This window comes from Simochromis diagramma, unplaced genomic scaffold, assembly GCF_900408965.1.
Source record: "Simochromis diagramma unplaced genomic scaffold, fSimDia1.1 OVJJ01000344.1, whole genome shotgun sequence".
NCBI lineage: Eukaryota > Metazoa > Chordata > Actinopteri > Cichliformes > Cichlidae > Simochromis > Simochromis diagramma.
In genome coordinates, this window is record NW_024387375.1 from 13,046,506 (window position 1) to 13,064,926 (window position 18,421).

The 18,421-nt window shown below is 42.3% G+C and overlaps 1 protein-coding gene across 2 annotated transcripts in view; it reads right to left on the reverse strand.

Moving 5' to 3' along the window:
• Window positions 1-872: 872 nt before the first annotated feature.
• dscamb (Down syndrome cell adhesion molecule b) overlaps window positions 873-18,421 on the reverse strand; it is a 128,136-nt gene continuing 110,587 nt past the window's right edge. The window contains exons 19-33 of one of the 2 annotated variants that reach the window (XM_040009624.1): window positions 17,407-17,562; window positions 17,179-17,312; window positions 16,898-17,051; window positions 16,612-16,729; window positions 16,363-16,529; window positions 15,529-15,627; window positions 14,360-14,548; window positions 13,319-13,609; window positions 10,779-10,955; window positions 10,398-10,428; window positions 10,043-10,158; window positions 9,814-9,963; window positions 7,788-7,988; window positions 7,070-7,372; window positions 873-2,234 (exon numbers count right to left, since the gene is read on the reverse strand). In XM_040009624.1, the coding sequence (XP_039865558.1) occupies window positions 1,732-2,234; window positions 7,070-7,372; window positions 7,788-7,988; window positions 9,814-9,963; window positions 10,043-10,158; window positions 10,398-10,428; window positions 10,779-10,955; window positions 13,319-13,609; window positions 14,360-14,548; window positions 15,529-15,627; window positions 16,363-16,529; window positions 16,612-16,729; window positions 16,898-17,051; window positions 17,179-17,312; window positions 17,407-17,562 (2,789 nt within the window). In that variant the 3' untranslated portion in view covers window positions 873-1,731. Of the gene's footprint in view, window positions 2,235-7,069; window positions 7,373-7,787; window positions 7,989-9,798; window positions 9,964-10,042; window positions 10,159-10,397; window positions 10,429-10,778; window positions 10,956-13,318; window positions 13,610-14,359; window positions 14,549-15,528; window positions 15,628-16,362; window positions 16,530-16,611; window positions 16,730-16,897; window positions 17,052-17,178; window positions 17,313-17,406; window positions 17,563-18,421 lie in introns of both variants that reach the window. The other variant, XM_040009623.1, reaches the window with a different exon arrangement.

The following is an 18,421-nucleotide window of genomic DNA, read 5'->3' on the forward strand; positions in this document are numbered from 1 at the left end:
TGTTTTCTGTTCTCTTTATATTGGGGTTTGCTTTCCTTACCTCAGTTATCTGTGCCTTTAGTTCTTTGACAGTTTTAGTTGTTAGTTTGTGTATTTCCTGCCTCTCTCAGTCCTGTCACCGTCTCCGTCTGTTTACCTTTTGTCTTTGTGTAAAGTCTGCATTTCTGCTCTGTTACTTCCTGTTTAGTTGTGATAGTCTCTTCTTTTGTGTGCGTTGTGTTCAGTTTCCAGCTCTCCCAAGTTGAACAGTTTTGTTCTTTTTGACAATCTTGTCACGGCTGCAAACACCCCTGCACCCGGTGGACCTTTCCCTACCACACGTTTCACTTCTAGTCAACTTTCCATTAATATTTTCAGCAGTCAACTTCTGTGGCTTTGATGCATTGTTCCCCAATGACAGCTGTGTGTACTGAACTATAGTGATACAAGGTATTTGCACTGTCTGAATAGTAATTTACTCACACTGGAAATTAAACATTTTAATAATTTAAGATACAGGATTTCAGATTTTCATTAACTGTAAGCTGTTATTACCAAAGTTAAAACAAAAAACAAAAGGTAAAGGAAAGCTTACTTTTTTAATTATTAATCTATTTTGGATGCACTAGTGTTTGGATTTTGCACACTAATGCATTTCCAGGAACAATCTTCAAAGTAAAAAACTTTGAAGATTGTCAAAATGATGTTAAATATGCAGAAAATCAGGCTGCAGCCATCAGGAGGTCATTGATCAAACCTCTTTTAGATATTACCAGATATGGCTGCCGTTTTTTGGTAAATTAGGAAAGTAGGTGGAAAGTATAAGAACAACCAGGTTAAAGAAAAAGGAGGGATATTGATCTTTGGAAATATAAATCAAACTCAGATGTGTGCAAACATGACTAAGGACTTTATTAACCAAATCATTTTCCCCATAATATCCACAAATAAAAGTGATCTCTTTATATATATTCACATTGTATAATTTCATAGTGTGACAAAAATTCTCTTTCTCTGTCTCTTCTTTTTTTTTTTTTGGGATGTCCAGCCATTCCTATTAATTGTCATTGGATCAGTCGCCATGCAGTCATCAGAAAGGTTGAAAAACATTACGATTGGTCAGCATTGGCGGTCACATCTGGGGTCTCTCCTCTTCTCCTCTGTTGGCTCCTTGTAGTGCTAAAACCCCCTCAGTTTCCCAACCACAGATTTCATCACACTGCGACAATAAAACAAAAATAAATTAAGAAAGCAACGTTCTCCTGCAGAGTCCTCCTCCCTGTCCCTTCTTCTTTTTTAAATATTTTCTGTTTTATATAATAATAGTAATATTAATAATGACTATAATTGTCCTTGATATAAATTCAATAGTATTTTTTTCTCTTTCTCAAATTTTAAATAAATCATTTTGGCAATCCTCATATTTTGTCACTTTAGAATAAAAGAATATTCAAGTAGAAAATAAAAACTGTGAGAGAAAATTTCATCAGAAGAGGAGCGAGGCGTGAGAGAATGAAAGGTGTGAAAGCAACAGAGAAGAGCGAGAGAGGAAACAAAGAAAAGAGCGAAAGAAAGAAAGACAGACTCAAAGAAAAGCATCCACTTCAGACGCATGTCAGAAACAGCTCTATATACAACAATTTCTGTTGTGGAAAACTGTCCGTCCTGTGCCTTTCGTCTGCCTCTTGTCCTTCCTCCTCCAGTGTGTCTGCAGTAGTCCTGTTGTCTGAAGCAGTCCTCTGTGTCCCAGTGTTATACCAGAGTGTAAGACTTGGCATAGGGGTTGTTGCTCTGTTTCAGGTGTCCTCTGGAGTCCAGCAGTGACTCCTGGGAGGTGCTAAGCTTGGCAGCCTGTGCTTGGGCTAGATCTCCTGAGGAAGGGACCTCTCCCCGGACCTCACCACGGGCCTCTCCCCTCTCCCGGACATCCCTGTGTGGGAGGGTGGAAGCAGTTCCTGGCTGCCACTGCTGAACCTCCCTGGGTGAGGGCACTTCCATAGGGGTGGGTTCCATGGGAGGTGGCCTCTTCAGGGTACGGCTCCTCTGGGGCTCCAGGCAGGTCTGACCCATGGCTCCTCCGCCTCCTCTTGTTTCCCCTGTAGCACCGGCACCACTTCCACTTGCTCCAGCACCACCTCCACTGCTGCTGCTGCCACTACTGCTGCTGACGCCCCCACCTCGGGCTGGAAGAGGCACGCCGCGGTTCAACAGGAAGTCCATACGGAGGTAAGGCGGCAAATGGACCAGCTCTCCTCCTGGGAGGTGACACACAGGAGACAAGCAAAAAGACTAAAAATGCTGTCAGCTTCTAAGGTGTTTGTGAAACTAACTAATGTCCCACTCACAGAGGCCTAAAGACCAGTTGGAGACTGCATGGCAACCACTGGTTAATGAGAAACCACAGCAGGAGGATGCTTGCTAATACTATAAAGTGGTCACAAAGAAGTATGCAGCGCTACACCCAAACCTCCTTGAGGTTGCTTGGTTGCTTGAAGATTGCTGCAGTTGCCCACAGTTTGTACTGAAGACACTGACATGTCTGGAAAACACCTTCGTCACTTACTCACAAAGCAGTAATGAAGAAGTGAGGACTGCAATGGAGTTGCACCTTTTGAATCATGTTGGTCTCAGTGCTGAGGCTGTGAAGGTGAATTGTTCTCCTAGTCTGGCTGGTGCTAGGTGGTTAGTTAGAGAGTGTTTGCAGACAAATCTGTGTTTTCCATGCAAATAATCTGGTAGAGACCAAGGTGCAGCACCCAGAGTTCCTGTGACCAATTTCACCCAGAAAACTTCAGCAACTACTCACCATCTGTTTTGGGGAATGCATATTCTTCTCTAGAGACCAGGAGGTTGCCAGTGGGGTTACCAACCTTGGGTAGCTTTCTTTTTCTCTGCCCATGATGGAAATATCTGTCTTTTCTATCTCTAGCTGCTAAATGCTCAATTACATAGATTCTAACGGTTTTGGGGGGCGAGACAGTTTATAATGGGTGTCAGGATGTTTTTTTTAAATCATTTAGCTTCTGTGTCTGGAGGAAATGCTAAGACCAGTGGGACTAATGAGTAGTTATGTTATGCACCATAAACCAAAGCAATGAGGTGAAAGCCATTAAAATGCTCTGCAGAGCTACTGGCAATAGAGTCGGGTGATAATTCTCCTTGGCTTCTTCGTCCCTTACAAGATTACACGCGGTCATTTGCTGATTTGCTGAAGATATCGATTTGGGAAGCATTATTTATTGTCAGCTATCAGGGGTATTTAAATCAATCTAAGGCACTGCTTCAGTGAGGAGGAAATAAAGAAATCTTTGAGATATCATTTAACATAAGCTGATTTTAAGAGATGCCTCTGCTTGCCCTGAAACAGTGAAGCTACTTTCTGGGCTCCCTGCTTGTTCTTCCTTCCCCTCAGTTTAAATTAATTGCACAGAGCCGGAAAAGAAATCTATATTTAATTCACATTCACGCCGGTACATTTTCTCACCTTGGGCCCCTCTCGGGATTATGATTCACGACTATTATTTTAATGTAATACCAATCTTCGCTATGTGTGAATCTATTTAATTTAAGAGTTGGTATTGGGAAAAGAGTGCAGGAGATAATGTAATAGGAAAGTGAATATTACAGTGTTAACTTTGCTATCACTGTCAGGGACGGATGCAGTGATGCAGTGGCTCTCTCCTCTTAAAGCGATGAAGCTGAGTGATGGCCTTTGTCTCTGCCACCGGCATATATGTATGACATTCATTCATTTGTCAATTTGCACTTTTCTCTCAGTGTTTCACTGCAGGAATGAGAAGAACCTTCAAAGGCCTGTGGACACATAAAGCAGGTCAGATTTAATATCTTGACCAAATGATAAACTTTGACTAAATGCTGTCCTGTCAATTGTTAAATAATCCTGTGAGGTGTTGGATTAGGAGAGGCGCTTTGGGTTCAGCGAGTTTACTGCTATTGTATCCATTCTACTGAGTGGATTACATGTTTAACACAGCAAACAAGCCAATCTCAAAAGAGCTTCAGGTTACCAGATTGGGTGCTCTGCGGCGAGATTGAACACTTGATGAGCTGAGCAGCACCTGCACTGTTTCATTAGTCATGGAGCGTTTATGTTTCACGGGAGCAGGGATCAACATTTCAACACGTGTACAATTTAACGCTAAAATAACATTTTCAACGCATGCTCTCTCTCTCCCACGCACACTGACACACTCACATGTACTCGGCCCACACATGCACAGAAGTATACGCTATATGTAGACCCACACTTCCTGCCTGCACAGCATTAGCCGAGGTCATGTTTGCACTTTCAGCCCAACGTGACCTTGGAGAATGGATTTCTGGGTTCACGGGGAGAATGAATAATTTACTGTGTTTCATAACAAGCCCTATTAGTGCCACCAAAGATGATGAATGAGGAGGAGTGTTAATTGAATTAAATATAGATTTAAGTGATTCCGTGGGGGCTCATTAGAAATGTGGTTTGAAAATTCATCAGCCAGTAAATTTCCGATCGTTCAGTAATGGGGCATTATGTGTAGCCACGATACAACCGCAGCTCTCTGCCAAACACATTAATCTGTGCAAGTGTCTGTTGCCTTATCGCTGTAGTCTTCTGCGAAGGATATTATGTGTGTCGTTAAGGAAGAGCTACGCACAAAATATTTACAAGCTGATTGTGCGACGATTGCTGCTCATGGCCCGTAAACCCAGAGGATTTGTTGCAAAGGCCCAGTGGAGAGCTGCACCTTTGACCCCTGCATGGACAGGTTAGGTGAGCTCATGTCACTCAGGTGTAATAGAGACAAATATAGGGTTGAAGTCAGGTCATTTACCCACAGTCAAGCAAAACAACCTCCACACTGGGTCTGTATTTTTTAGAATTTACAAGTGTGGAGATGTTTTAAATGAGCTGTCTGGCATTTTGGGAAAGTCACTCTCTTCTAAGAGCTTGTTGGAAAGATCGATACTGCTGTCACATCTGTATGGCTACACCTGCAGAAGCAAGCATGACATGGCATTAAAAATGTCTTTTAAGAAGTTTAATACGGCAGCGGTCCTGGGCAAGTGCACACCATAAGTGATGAACTACGCCTATCATCCAGTTTCCATGCTCACCTGTGCTTTGGATAGCACTATTTCCCTGTAATTGGACTTCTGTTGGTCTTTGAAAACATTTAAACTCTCATTCAAGAGGCTTTTTCAGTCCCAGGTAACTGGCCAGGAAGGTCTTCTGGGGACTTTCTCCTTTTGGAGATGATCCTGAGGGGGACACGTCATCACAAATAAAAGAAGGCCCATTCCCTTCTTTTTTCAAGCTCTCAGGACTACCGTGACCTGGGTGACAGAGATCCTGCATCCACATATTCAACAGTAATATGCATACAATGTTTCTAAATAATTTTGGCCAGATTGGTTAATGTTTTGCGTCTCTCTCTCTCTCTACTCTACAAGACAACTTACTAATAAATAGAGCTTTGATAAATCTTTGTTAACTGTAAACTTCCAGAAAACCATGTAGTCATTTTATAGTCCATTAACTGCAAAGGCAGCAAAATACACAATGCTTATACAGCTAAGAAAAGCCGTACCTACCAGACCTGGTGTCAATTACTAATGTAAATGACACCAGGGTCTCAACACTCCGCGCTCCCACACCAGCCTGAAAAGAGTCTGGTATCACACTGACAGGTCTCCAGTGTGGCGGTAAAGAGCCGTTTTGTGCAGAGTGACAATAGGCAATAGAGATTAGGTTGACTGATAGCCTTTAGCCGACCTCTCTCTCCGCTAAACTGGTGATACGAGTCCGCCGTCCTGTGCATAAATGTTACAAACATAATGAAGCCTAAGAGGCCTCAACCCAGTCAGGTCAAACTGAAGATTCTGGGATGCTTACTGTTGAGAAACAAAAAAACAACAACACAGACCTAAATTTCCAAACACCTTCGACTCTGCTAATTATCTGTGGCCCCAGAGATCAGAGGGGATGACAAAAGAGCTGTGAATACGTGTGTGTGTTTTTGAATGTCTGCGCTTCTGTGTGTGGCCAGCAGCTTTGCAGCGGGACTGCCAGATCTTGTAACTGAGCTGCAAATCTCCCAGGAGGAGCAGAGGGTCACGTAAGGTAAGACTACAAACCGAAAGGAGAGAGCACAGCACAGCAGGTCTACCTCAAATTGCAGAAGTAGTGAAAAACTTTGGAGTCACAGTTTAAAAAAAACAACAAAACATACGTATCAATTACTAGTAAAACGTTTTTTTGTTTTCTAACAATGACGAGCTTCCCCGGGGTTCAGCAGGGAAAACTGCATATTGGAATTCTTCTTGTTGCTTTGTTAAGGGCCTAAAAGTTGCCAAAACAAGGAGCTACTCTCCCAGGAGGCCTGTAAAGAGCTCTGTACTGGTTTAATGAGACAATACCTTAGCACCAGCTGGGTGAAGACTAAGGGGATGCATCCTTAGGATGGGAAGCTGATGGCAGCTGAATTAAAGCAGAGGGTGGCCATAAAGTGAACTGACAGAATAATATGTGGTCATTTACAAAACAGCTTAAAGAGACTCAAAGAGACCAAAGTCACTGGTTTTGTTGAAAGACTAGAGAGGTTAGAGAAAATCTTTAATGTAATGTGATTTAGCTGTTCTGCCCATTACACAAAACTATACCTGCCCGTCGGCTTGTAGCTCGTGTTGTTGTAGCTCGTGTTGTTGTAGCTCGTGTTGGCTGCAACAGGAGAACAAAAATCTTTCCAGGACATGTTTGCTCACATTGTTGGTGAAGAAGTAGCTCAAATTTTCCTGTGCGAACCACACAGGTGAGAGAGGTGCACATGAAAGCAAATGGATCTCTGCAACATCTGTTAAGCTATGTTCAGATGAGCAACCCAGTCAGTCTCAAGCATGTGGCAGAAATGATTGCAGCTGCACACATTTTTTGTCTTAGATTTCTGGTTAAATTCTCTCAACTAGTTTTCCTAATGAAGAAGACGAATATAGAAGCTTTTCTGTACATCTAAATGCAGTTTACTGTCAGAAAGGGTGGTTCAGCCAAGAACTGTGTGTACGCTGGGCGTGACAAACACCACATCCTCACCAGGTCTGTGCGCTTTGGGCACGGCCATGTTCATGACCCTGCTGACATCCTGAGGTTTGGGCGGAGAAGCGGTAAAGCGGCAGATGCCCGACTCGGACGGTGTGCTAGAGGTCAGGCTGTCGGTGTAGTCGTTGGTCCCTGCTGTCATCTGTTCAGATGAGGTGTCAGAGATGAAGCACTCGGTGATGGTGAACTTGGCATGGCGGAGCTGTTCCTCCATCTTGGCATGCTCATAGGCTCTGGCCAGCTCCTCGTAGGTGGAGGAGGCACTCTCTGTTGATACCATGCTGCTCCGTGCGCGATCTGAGGGTCACAAGTCACACAACATATAGCACGTGCTTAGTTATTGTGAAGAATGGTGTATTATGAAAAGCTACGGTTTATCTTATATGTGGATTATTGCCGTATTTCCTGTGCTTTTCAGGTTTATTTATTATTTAATGTGTTTTAAATATAAAAAATGCGTGGGTTCAAGTTGGACTTGTACCCTGCAATCTTCAGCCAAGAGTACGCCTCAAAACTGCAGTTTGGAATAAAAAACTGCAGCCCAAATGATTTGGATTGCAGAGAAAAGCCAACGTGATATTCATGCTGACTCTTCACACTTGAACATCTCCCAACAGCAACATGATTTCTGTCACCTCCTCCAACTTTAAACCCTGAATTCTACCAAGGGCTACATATGAGTCCATGTTGTTTCTGGACAGCACTGCTCTACCTGTATCCTGTGAGGGGCTGACACTGTAGCTGTCGCTCTCTTTGTCCACAGATCCAGTGGCACGTGGAGTGGGGAGTCTCCAGTCAGTGGTCAGGGTGTGTGAGGAGCTGGTGGGGTGTGGCCGGTTCAGAGTCCACTGGCTGGCGTATCGGCTCCGTGCTGCGGCAGGACCAGCTTTGGCAGTGCGTCTGGCAGTGGGATCTAAGTAAGGACAGAGGGGGTCGCACTGTTAATGGTCCTCTGACACAACAAAAGGCATATTTTTTAGTTTAACTATTAGTTATCTAATAAATAATTGTTAAATGACATAGATCTATTTAGTCCTAGCAACCATTGCAGAGTCCACCACACATGACAGGCACGAGACAAATGGATGCGAACAAAAAAACACATTTTTTCCGTAACTGTGCAGGGATTTAAAAAGTGAATATGTACGTTCCTGCTGGGCTTTCATGTAAAGCTACAATTATTCTCTCTAAGAGAACTGAACATTACACTCAATCCAATCGTCTCATTGCAGACAGACACACAAACCGTCACCTGTCACCCTGACCCAGACAGACTACTGGTCTATTCACTGCTGGGCAGATTCAGTCTTTAAAAAAGGCCTGGATTGGATCTGTGCAGAGAAGAATAGTGCTGGTAATTGTAGTAGGTCAGGCTGTAATTTTATCTGTGCGGATGGGGGGATAAATGATGGAGGTGTTTGGCCAGCAGCAGGGAGGGGAAAAAAAAAAAAGCAGAGTCAGCATCTGGGTTCATGCCCCACCGGACAAATTAAACGACCCAATCGTGTGGCTGTTTGATTAAAAATGACTGCAAATGCGTGTGTTTGACTGTGATGAATATTGGACTCGTGCCCATGTTTTCAATTTTATGTGAGCACAGATATGCTGTTGTTCTGTTTATGTCTTGTTTATGTGTTGGCAGATATCAAGTAAAGCTAAAAAGCACATGTTAATGAAAATTAAGAACTTTTCTGATGAATTACAGTCATATTTTTTACAGTCAAGAACCCAGCTGCTGTACTTTTGGAGAGGGAAGTTATCTCACCCTGTCAGTTCAGCACCTTGAGTCTTCTACTATAAAGTCTGTGGTTTAGCATTGTCTTGCTGTCCTTCTCTGAAAAAATGTCTTTCCCTATACTCATCATGTTACTGGCCTGTTGTCAGTTAACAAAATTAGTAGCAAAATAGTCCTCCACTTGTTTCTGTTTAGAACCACTTTAATTTCCAGCCTTTTCTTGCCCACAACCCAACATTTCTGAGACATCAAATTCAAAATGAGCAGATATTTTTTATGAAATAATAAAATGTCTCAGTTTAAATGTCTTTTATTTTTTCTGTGTTCTGTTGTGTGTGAGACTTGCAAATCATTCCATTTAGTTTTTATTTACATTTCAAACAGCCTGTTGTAAAATGAATAATTTAAAGTTTAAGCCATTTAATTAGGACAAAATGAACCGCGTGACTCAGTGTTACAAATACCACAATATATTGTTAGGTGAATCCATCTGCAGCTAACTGTCTGCACAAAATCACTTTGGTACATCACTACGTGTGTGCATTGAGGTCTGCGTCTGTACTCGGGTCCAGCTGGCCAGTTGGAGCACGGCAGTCAGATGGGAATATGTCAAGAAAAGGCAGGGAGATAACAGCTCTTCATCACTTCTGCTTCAGTGGGGCTCAAACACCAGAAGCCCAGCTGTTGTGCTTTGTCATCTCACTGCTGAAAGGTGGTACAATACTACACGTGAGCTGCCTACTGTTAGACTCAGACCGGCTGGAAAACCCATTTGCTTTGCATGTACTGTACTTCAGCGCGATTTGCACTGAAAAGCTTTTACTGTTTGTGTTTTGTGGTGTAAGATGAAGCTGCAGAACAACCAAATAAAACAATATTACTGCTTTATCCACAAGACAGTATTCAACGGTATGCTAGAAGCACAGCACAGCACTTGCAGTAGTATTAGTATTATTAGTAGTAGAGGAAATAAATGTTGAGCACTGACGGTGGTGGGACTCACTGGTTCCAGGCCTAGCATCGGACACATCCACCAGCGGTCCAGTGGCCTGTGACAGAGACTGGTAGTGGACTGTGTGGGTCACTGTGGAGGACTTCTGTTTATTGGTCTCCCCAAAGTCATTGTCTGTCAGCAGCACGGTAGACCTGTCATCTGCAAAACGGAGGAAAAGACTTTAAGTATCGTCCATATTTTACACTTAGACGCACAAGTCTGACTTTGAGGGCCTTACCGATTGTCTCCATGGTGTCTCTCTCCTCGATGAGGAGCTGTGCTCTGGGGATGTCGATGTGCATTCTTAGCGTTTGCTGCTGCTTGTTCACTGTGTCAGGGGTCCGGGTGTTCTTACTGAGGAGATTAATAGGAAAAAAATCCTTACTTTTCAGCTGTGATTTTGCACTATATTGCAGAAATGCTAATTCAATTTAATTTAAGCTGATAAGTAGCTGTAAGAAAGCAGGAGGGACAGTGTGCATGCGATATATTTGATTTTTACTGATGGGCACTGTAACTCCGGGCTACACAGTGATTTATGTTCCCCGCTCAAAGGAAAGCTGTGTGCATAAATTAAAATTAGGAACACATACCTCATCAGCATTTCTGCCAGGCTTTTGGCATCTGTGAAGTCAGCAAAGAGGCAGTTAATATACTATAATAGCACTGTCCTAGTTGATAATCCACAGCAGCGCTAAGAGTCTACAATCACTGACAACAACTCTTACAGAAAGGCGCCAGGTGCAAAATACTCACAGAGGCAATTTCTTCATTTTAAAGGCAAACTAAGCCTAAAGTTTTACATTTAAGATTAATTACACAACACATTTTTGTCCGAGTGCTTATCTGTGTAATGGAGATCAGGTTTGCACACAGACATGTTGGGTTTATGGACCAGATTTACACTTCACACTGTAAACAGAATGCAAATTCATACAAATTATAAAAGCAACACAACTTAATCTACAACCCACCTCTGAGTCTTTTGAGCCTCTGCTCCCGCCTTCTCCTCTTTAGCACCATGAGCATAATAAAAACCAGCACAGCCACCACAAGAATAGAGGTGATGGTCACCACCATCTTCAGACCTCCACTGCCTGACATGTTGTCTGAGATGGGATCTCCTGTTTTCAGCAGAGGAGGGATGGTGCCTTGAAAGGAGGGTGAAAAAACAACGTTTGTTAACATTTTCAAATACTTTGCTTTTGAATCTTCAAAAACATTTAATATTCTACAACAACAAAGTGCTGTTGATGGTTTCCTGCAAGACAAACACTGAAGATAAGCTTTTATGCAACACAGTTAAAGAATACAGGGATGATAAGATGCTGATTCTCTCTTAGGATGCTGCTTTTCCACATGCGTGTTCTTTATTGGGATGTCACAAAGGATTCAGCCGAACCCCAAGAGAAGACTCGAGTACACATGACCAGTCGGTGGATTTAAACCTGGTTAACATGGTTGCAAACCTTTGCACACTTTTTAACTTGCAAAAATATATGTATTTGTGACATTTTGGTGCTATTTTAAACGGCATGCACATTGGCAACATTGGATCAGCTTGTCCATTTCCTGTCTATGTTTGTGAAGTAGCTGTTTTCATCTGGTCTTAATTTATTAGTTAAACTATTTTCTTCCTGGTCTCAAAACCTTTTCAGTTCAATTCAATTTATTTTTATTTATATAGCACCAAATCACAACAACAGTCCCTTCCCGGTGCTTTATATTGTAAGGTAGAGACCTCACAACAATACAGAAAACCCCAACAATCAAATGACTGCTTTGATTAAGCACTTAGCAACAGTGGGAAGGAAAAACTCCCTTTCAACAGGAAAAAATCTCTGGCGAAACCAGCCTCAGGGAGGGGCAGCCATCTGCCATAGCTGGTGGGGGGGATGATGGGGAACCAGGTTTGTAGCAGACTGAATATGTGGTGTTAAGTCTGCAGGACTGCTTCTCAGCAGCTGCATTAAGCTGTAGACCCACTCTCACACTCACAATAGCATCCACACACACTTGTGTCCCACACACACTCACTCACATACATGCATGCATGCACACATAACACCCTTACAGGCAGCTTACACATCTCAGCAAAGCTCTTCAAAGGAAATAAGTTAACCGTCTGGAGAGCACAGTGCTTACAAGTTCCTATCCTTCTTCACAGATCCTTTGTGCATGACTGACACAATCTGTAGCCCAAGGCAAATAGAGCGACGCCACAGCCCATGGAGAATCAGAAGACCATCCCCATTCTCTTACTGAGCCTTGTTCAAAGGCTGATAAAACAGTGGGACAGACAATCTAAATAAAAAATACATTCTCGACTGTAGGCAGAAGTGCAGAATGGCACTTTATGGTGTAACGCCGACTCTGCGAGCAGCAAACAGCACCAGAGTATTTAACAGAAGCTTTACTGAACAGACCTCTCAAGTCTGAGAAGCAATGAAAGGATCACACTTTTGCTGTAGTGTTTCCTCGGCCCAGAACAGCCTTCGATTCAAGTCTTCCTTTAACAGTTTGACCCTTCTTAACAGCTAATATATTTTGATTCTTATTATGAGCTATTTTTGTGTATTTTTTATGTAGGGTACCTTGTTATTCGTTTGAATTTTTTCTGCTCTTTGGAAATATTCTTCAAACTCTGGAACACTCTACAGTTTTCTGTATAAATAAACAATTACTATCATTGTAAATACACTATACGGACAAAGGTACGGGACCACACCTCTAAATCTTTTAATTTTGATGTTTTTATTACCACAGCTGTATAAAATCAACCACCAAGCCATACGCCAGGGGTGGGCAACTCCAGGCCTCGAGGGCTGGTGTCCTGCAGGTTTTAGATATCACCCTGGGTCAAAACACCTGAATCACATGATTACTTCGTTACCAAGCCTCTGGAAAACTTTAGGACATGTTGACGAGGTCATTTAGCCATTTGAATCAACTGTGTTGGATCAAGGACACACCAGCCCTCGAGGCCTGGAGTTGCCCACCCTGCCATGTGGCCTGCCTTTACAAACATTTGTGAACGAATAGGTCGTTCTAAAGAGCTCACTGGAATCGAGTGAGGTACTGTAACAGGATGCCACCATTGCAACAAGTTAGTTTCTGGAATTTCTTCATTCCTAGATATTACATGATCAATTAAAAATGGTTTTATTGCAACGTGGAAGTGTTCAGCAACCAGATCAACTCAACCCTGTAGTGTTGATAGTGTTTAAGACTCCCCAGCGCTCTGCTGACAAGTTCCAAATCTGGCATCAACATCTAAGTATGTTTGTCCATATACTGTAGTCTTGGGCTCAGACTGGTTTCTTGCAATAGAATGACAGGGTTAAACATTTCCCAACAGACCTTCGTTTTAGTAAGAGCCCAATTTTGCTAATAACATTTCTTCCATCTACTTTTCACATTTTTAGTATTTCTTTAAACATTTTTATGATTTCTTGAGTCATCCATGATTCATCCAAAGATCCGTAACATGCAAACTGTTAAAATCCAAACTCACTTCCGTCAGCATTCAAAGTAGCAAAGGTGATCCTCTTCTCTGCTGAGCCGGCGCTGTTGGTGACCTTCATCTGCAGTTCATACCACGTCGCCTCCTGCAAGTCGTACAGGATGTAGCTCTTGGTCAGCGATGTGCGCTGGGCTGTGGTCCAGGTGCCTGAGTCCACTGCTCGGTACTCCAGTATAAAGGAGGTGATTGGACAGCCTCCGTTATTCCAGCCAGCCAGGTTGAGCCTGGCCCTCGTGGAGTTGATGCTGGTGAAGAGTTCATGTTCTTTGGCAAATTGAGGTTCTGAAGAGAATACAGAAAGAAAGTTATAACTTTTGCAAGTAAATACCAACTGACCTTGAAAAACAAAGTCAGTATCAGTGATTGAAATCAAAGTAGCTTAAGTATTATTTTAGATATAGGTCACCACTATTTAGCAGATATCTATGTCTGCCCGCTTGGTGCACCCACACAAGCTCGCCACTGAAGCTAGCTAGCATTAGCTGCTAAATGTCACCATCTTGTCCAAATATGGATTCCCTCATCTAAGCTCATGAATCCTCTCTCTGTGGGAAATCTGTAACAACTATTTTTGCTTTGACTGCAGAGCACATAACAAATTTATTAAACACAAATAAAACAATAAACACAAATATCAAAAACTTGTTTAAAACTAAAAATTATAAGTAAATAACTTTCATTTGGTCATATGATCCTCTATTTCTGCATTTTTGTAAAATAGAAAAAAAAATCACAGAAAACAACAATAATTATATTTTAGCATTAAAAAAGTTTTCATTAAAGAGCTTGCACCTAACTGGTGCATTAATCATTGCAGTAACATTAAAAAATACGTTATTAATTACCAGTACTGCTAATTTGGGGTAGGTATGGCATAAAGTTTGTTGTATAGGGTTAGGGTATATTATTTATTTTAAAAGCACCCTTTCCTTGTCAATACCCAATGTTGTAGCACTGCTGTTCGCATATTAATACTTGTTAGTATAATAATAATAATAAAAATAATATTTTTTAAAAAAAAGTACTCCACACCTTTCCCATGAGTCTTAGCTTCAATGATCTCACTGATGCGCCCTGGTCCCACTGCATTCTGGGCCGTCAGAGTGAATTTGTACCACGTGCCACACTTCAGGTTCTCCAGGCGGTATGAACGCTCGCTGGGGCTGATGGGAAAACTGCCCCACTGCTCACTGTTATCTTCTGAGTACTGCAGAATGTAACCTGCGAGGAGGAGAAAGAGGTATGAATGAAGACATGACACAGTATATCTGGAGTGAGCTGAGTCCGAATAAATTTGATATTTTTCCAGTAATACATAGTAAGCTTGTGTTCCTACCTTTTTAATATATTTATGGCTCCACAGTTAATTATTGGATGTAAGAAAGTATTTTGTTTACAGAGACAAACATTTGTAGCCTTTAATTCACCAGAATGTTTTCTGGTCCTGCATTTATCATCAAAGGAAAACTCTCAATAATGCTTAGACAGAGGCTTATTCTGGAAATTCCTGGAACAATTTCGAAAAATGTTATGACATGGAAGAACTTAAACATCTAAAAAGGATCTCAACTGTGAATCAAGGCAAACAGGTCCAACTATTTCAGATAAATTTGGCACGTATCGGCTAGGAAGCTGAAAAATTAAATCACAGTTTGTTTATAGGTTTTGTGGTCAAAGGATGAGGAAAAATAGACCAACTGCTCATCACAGGATCCCGAGAAAAGGCTGCATGCTAGCCTACAAACAGACATCAGTAAACTTGCAGTAGATGTGTGTATTTTGGTGATGGCTGTTGCTTTGTGCAGGAAAGCAAAACAAATATCACAGAGAAGGTATCATAGACAGCTTCTTTAACGGCTCCAGCTCTGAGCACAGGAGCCCCTCGATTATGTGCAATGATAAATCACTACAACTAGTCTCAGTGTGATTACACTTTCTTTAAGATGGAGCGCTTTAATCTTCACTTAAAAGGACCTAATCTTCCCTGCTGCTTTTTAATCTGGCTTTTAGGACTCCAGTATTGTGCTGCACCAGCAGATAATGACACACGAGCAGCAGAAATGGGGGTCAGGCCACAGTTTGTGTGTGGTGGTGGTGGTGGGGGTAATTGTTGTTATATAAAGGTGTATGTTGTTGACCGTCCACTTCCTTGTACTGTCTGTTGTATGTGCACATGTTATGTTGATGTTGGACACCCTCACCTCTGATTGAACTCCCTCCGTTGTCTCCTGGTATCCATGACAATGTGATCGATGTGGTGGTGGTCTTGGTCACTGTGAGGCGTGGCTGATCAGGTGGTACTGTGGATATGAGGACAAACAAAGGTCAATGCTCGGTTAGTCGCTTGGATTAAAGTGTCTCATGGTTCACTTGACCCAAGTAAAAAGTCAGTTTACTCTATAACTAAAATGGTGTTCACTGTAATTAGGAAATACTTAACAAAATGTAAACAAAACAAATAAAAAATTAAATTTAACAATGATGTGGCCGCTAGTGATTTCATTGGTTACACCTCACTAGTACTGGGTTGGGCTCCTTGCTGTCTTTAGAACTGCAGTAATTCTTCGTGACACAGATTCACAGATTTTGGTTTACATTGATATGACAGCGTTAAACAGTTGCTGCAGATTTATTGGCTGCACTTCCATGAGTCCATGAATCTCCTGTTTCACCAGATCCCAAAGGTGCTCTGTTTGACTGAGAGCTGGTGACTGTGGAGGCAGTTTGAGTACAGTGATCTCACTGTAATGTTCAAGAAACCAGTTTGAGATGATCTGAATTACAGCCTCAGTTTCCTGATCTTAGCTGGCAGCAGTGGCTGTATATGTTGTTCAGAGTCACTTAAATCTCCTTTCTTCCCCGTTCTGATGCTTGGTTTGGTCTTGACCATGTCTATACGCCTAAACCCTGAGCACTGAGTTTGTGCCGTGTGATTGGCTGATTAGACATTTGTGTTAATGAGCAGCTGAACAGGTGTACCTCACCCAAATGCCAGTGAGTGTGTATATAAAAGGTAGAAAATAAATACTTCTTACCTTGCACCTGCAAATTGAGTGTGATCTCATCTGACCCCCAGTTGTTGCTGGCCACACAGCTGTAGTTCCCAGAATCCTCTGCTTTCACTGTACGGATGAGGAAGCTGCCATTGCCGTAGACAATACGACGACCATCCACCAGGACGGGTGTAGGTGTCCCATTGGTGCTGGAAAAAGGCATGAAAATAATCTATCTGTATCCTGCTGACCAGTACTACATGCTTGTTTGTGTGTCTGTGTGAGACCTACTTTCCCTTGAGCCACTTGATGGTGGGAGGAGGGTCTCCAACCGCCCTGCATGGTAAAACAATGTCCTTCATCCAAGGAGTGGTCACTGTCCCATTAAACGTCAGGATCCTAGCTGGAGCTAAAAGCAGCACAAAAAGAAGTTACTGTTCCTGTCTTCTTATAAGTTTATGTTCTGTGTGATTAAAGCACCACTATTAAAGGAACCATGCAATTCCACTTAAAGAAATAATTTGTGGGAAAATTCCTACATGACACAAAAAAGGCCAGTTTAGTTAGGATTTTGTACCTTTGGCCAGAGGCTGCACTGTGATCTTCTCACTGTTGTTGCCGTGACCTGCAGCAGTCACAGCCACCACCCAGATACTGTACTGTCTGGTCAGAACCAAGTTTGGGATCCTGTAGATGTATGCATCTGGAGAAGCTTCAAACTCACTCATCACCTGTGAAGCGAAGGGACGGAAAGGATTAATGTATCACTGGGCAGCATCAGCATGAGAAAGTGCAGAGAGGCTTGTGAGGAAGACTGAAGAAGACCATGAAAATCTTGTGGTATACAAATGCTATTACCATCGGATGCAGGTTGGAGCAGAAGACGATGTATTTCCTGATAATGCCATTGAGTTTGAGCGGAGGCAGCCAGGACACGTAGACTTCTGAGCCACTGGAGGCCGCGGCCTTCACTCCTGCTGGAGGCCCAGGAACTGCAGAGGAACAACACAGTGCCATTTACACTGAAGCATTTTCCAGGAGCAACTAAACTATAGTCAACGGGGAGTTATCTGGTATTTCTTATACCATCCTCTTTGGTGCGGACGTAGATCTGTTCACTGCGGACACCATCTCCAGCATTTGTGAAGGCTAACACCTGGATGCTGTAGTTGGTGTACTTCTCCAAACCATCGAGCTCCAGAGAAGGCTGACTGGTGGTCATATTTCTGATTTCTCCCAGTTCTGACACAAAAAAAGAAACATGTTAATGAGTCTGAATGTATAAACTGCGGCAGAGTAGAGCAAGAGCAGTTAATGCAGCTCTGAAAAGTTACAAAACTATCCCTCTTCACATGTGATAAAACTTAGATAAAGTATTTTAACCCGACAAAACTTTATTATATTATTACTCGGATTTTTACTCTGCTCTCATCTTCTCTTCCCTCTCTTCTTATGTCCTGTCACTCAGAGCTGAAGCAATGAGGCTCGCTGGAATTATTGCACTGTGAATTATTGATGGCGCCCAGCCAGACTGCAGGTTCGCTCACTGCTATACTGCTATATATTCACAGGAAATACAACCACAAATCTTCCCTCTGTGAATTGCAGGCTTCGCGTTTCTACTGCTGATTAGCATTCGTGAGCAATCAGGATGTAGTGTAACACACCGCTGATTGTCCAAAAGTCACATGCTGGTCACAAAATATGAAAAATATAAAACATGTAAGTACGTTTATAATCCCAAGGAGATAAAACTGCATGAGACGTAAAAAAAACATTATTATTAATGCAACAAGGTGGCTGGAAATTATATTTAAACCTTTAAAAATGGGTAAAAATGAGCTCATCGTTCTGCTGCTAACCACAAACAGGATGAGTCAGAGACAAAGCACCATGAGTGTTGAATAAGTGATAACTGTCCTATACACACACACACACACACACACACACACACTGAAACAGCTTCAAAACACCATTTTACATCATATTGTTGCACCTTGACAAAACCACAGCACCACCTAGTGCCTGGGTAAGCAAGCAACAGCAATGAAATAAAGACAGGGACCAAAGGATTGGCCTAAGTGGCAACTAAAAGGTGTGT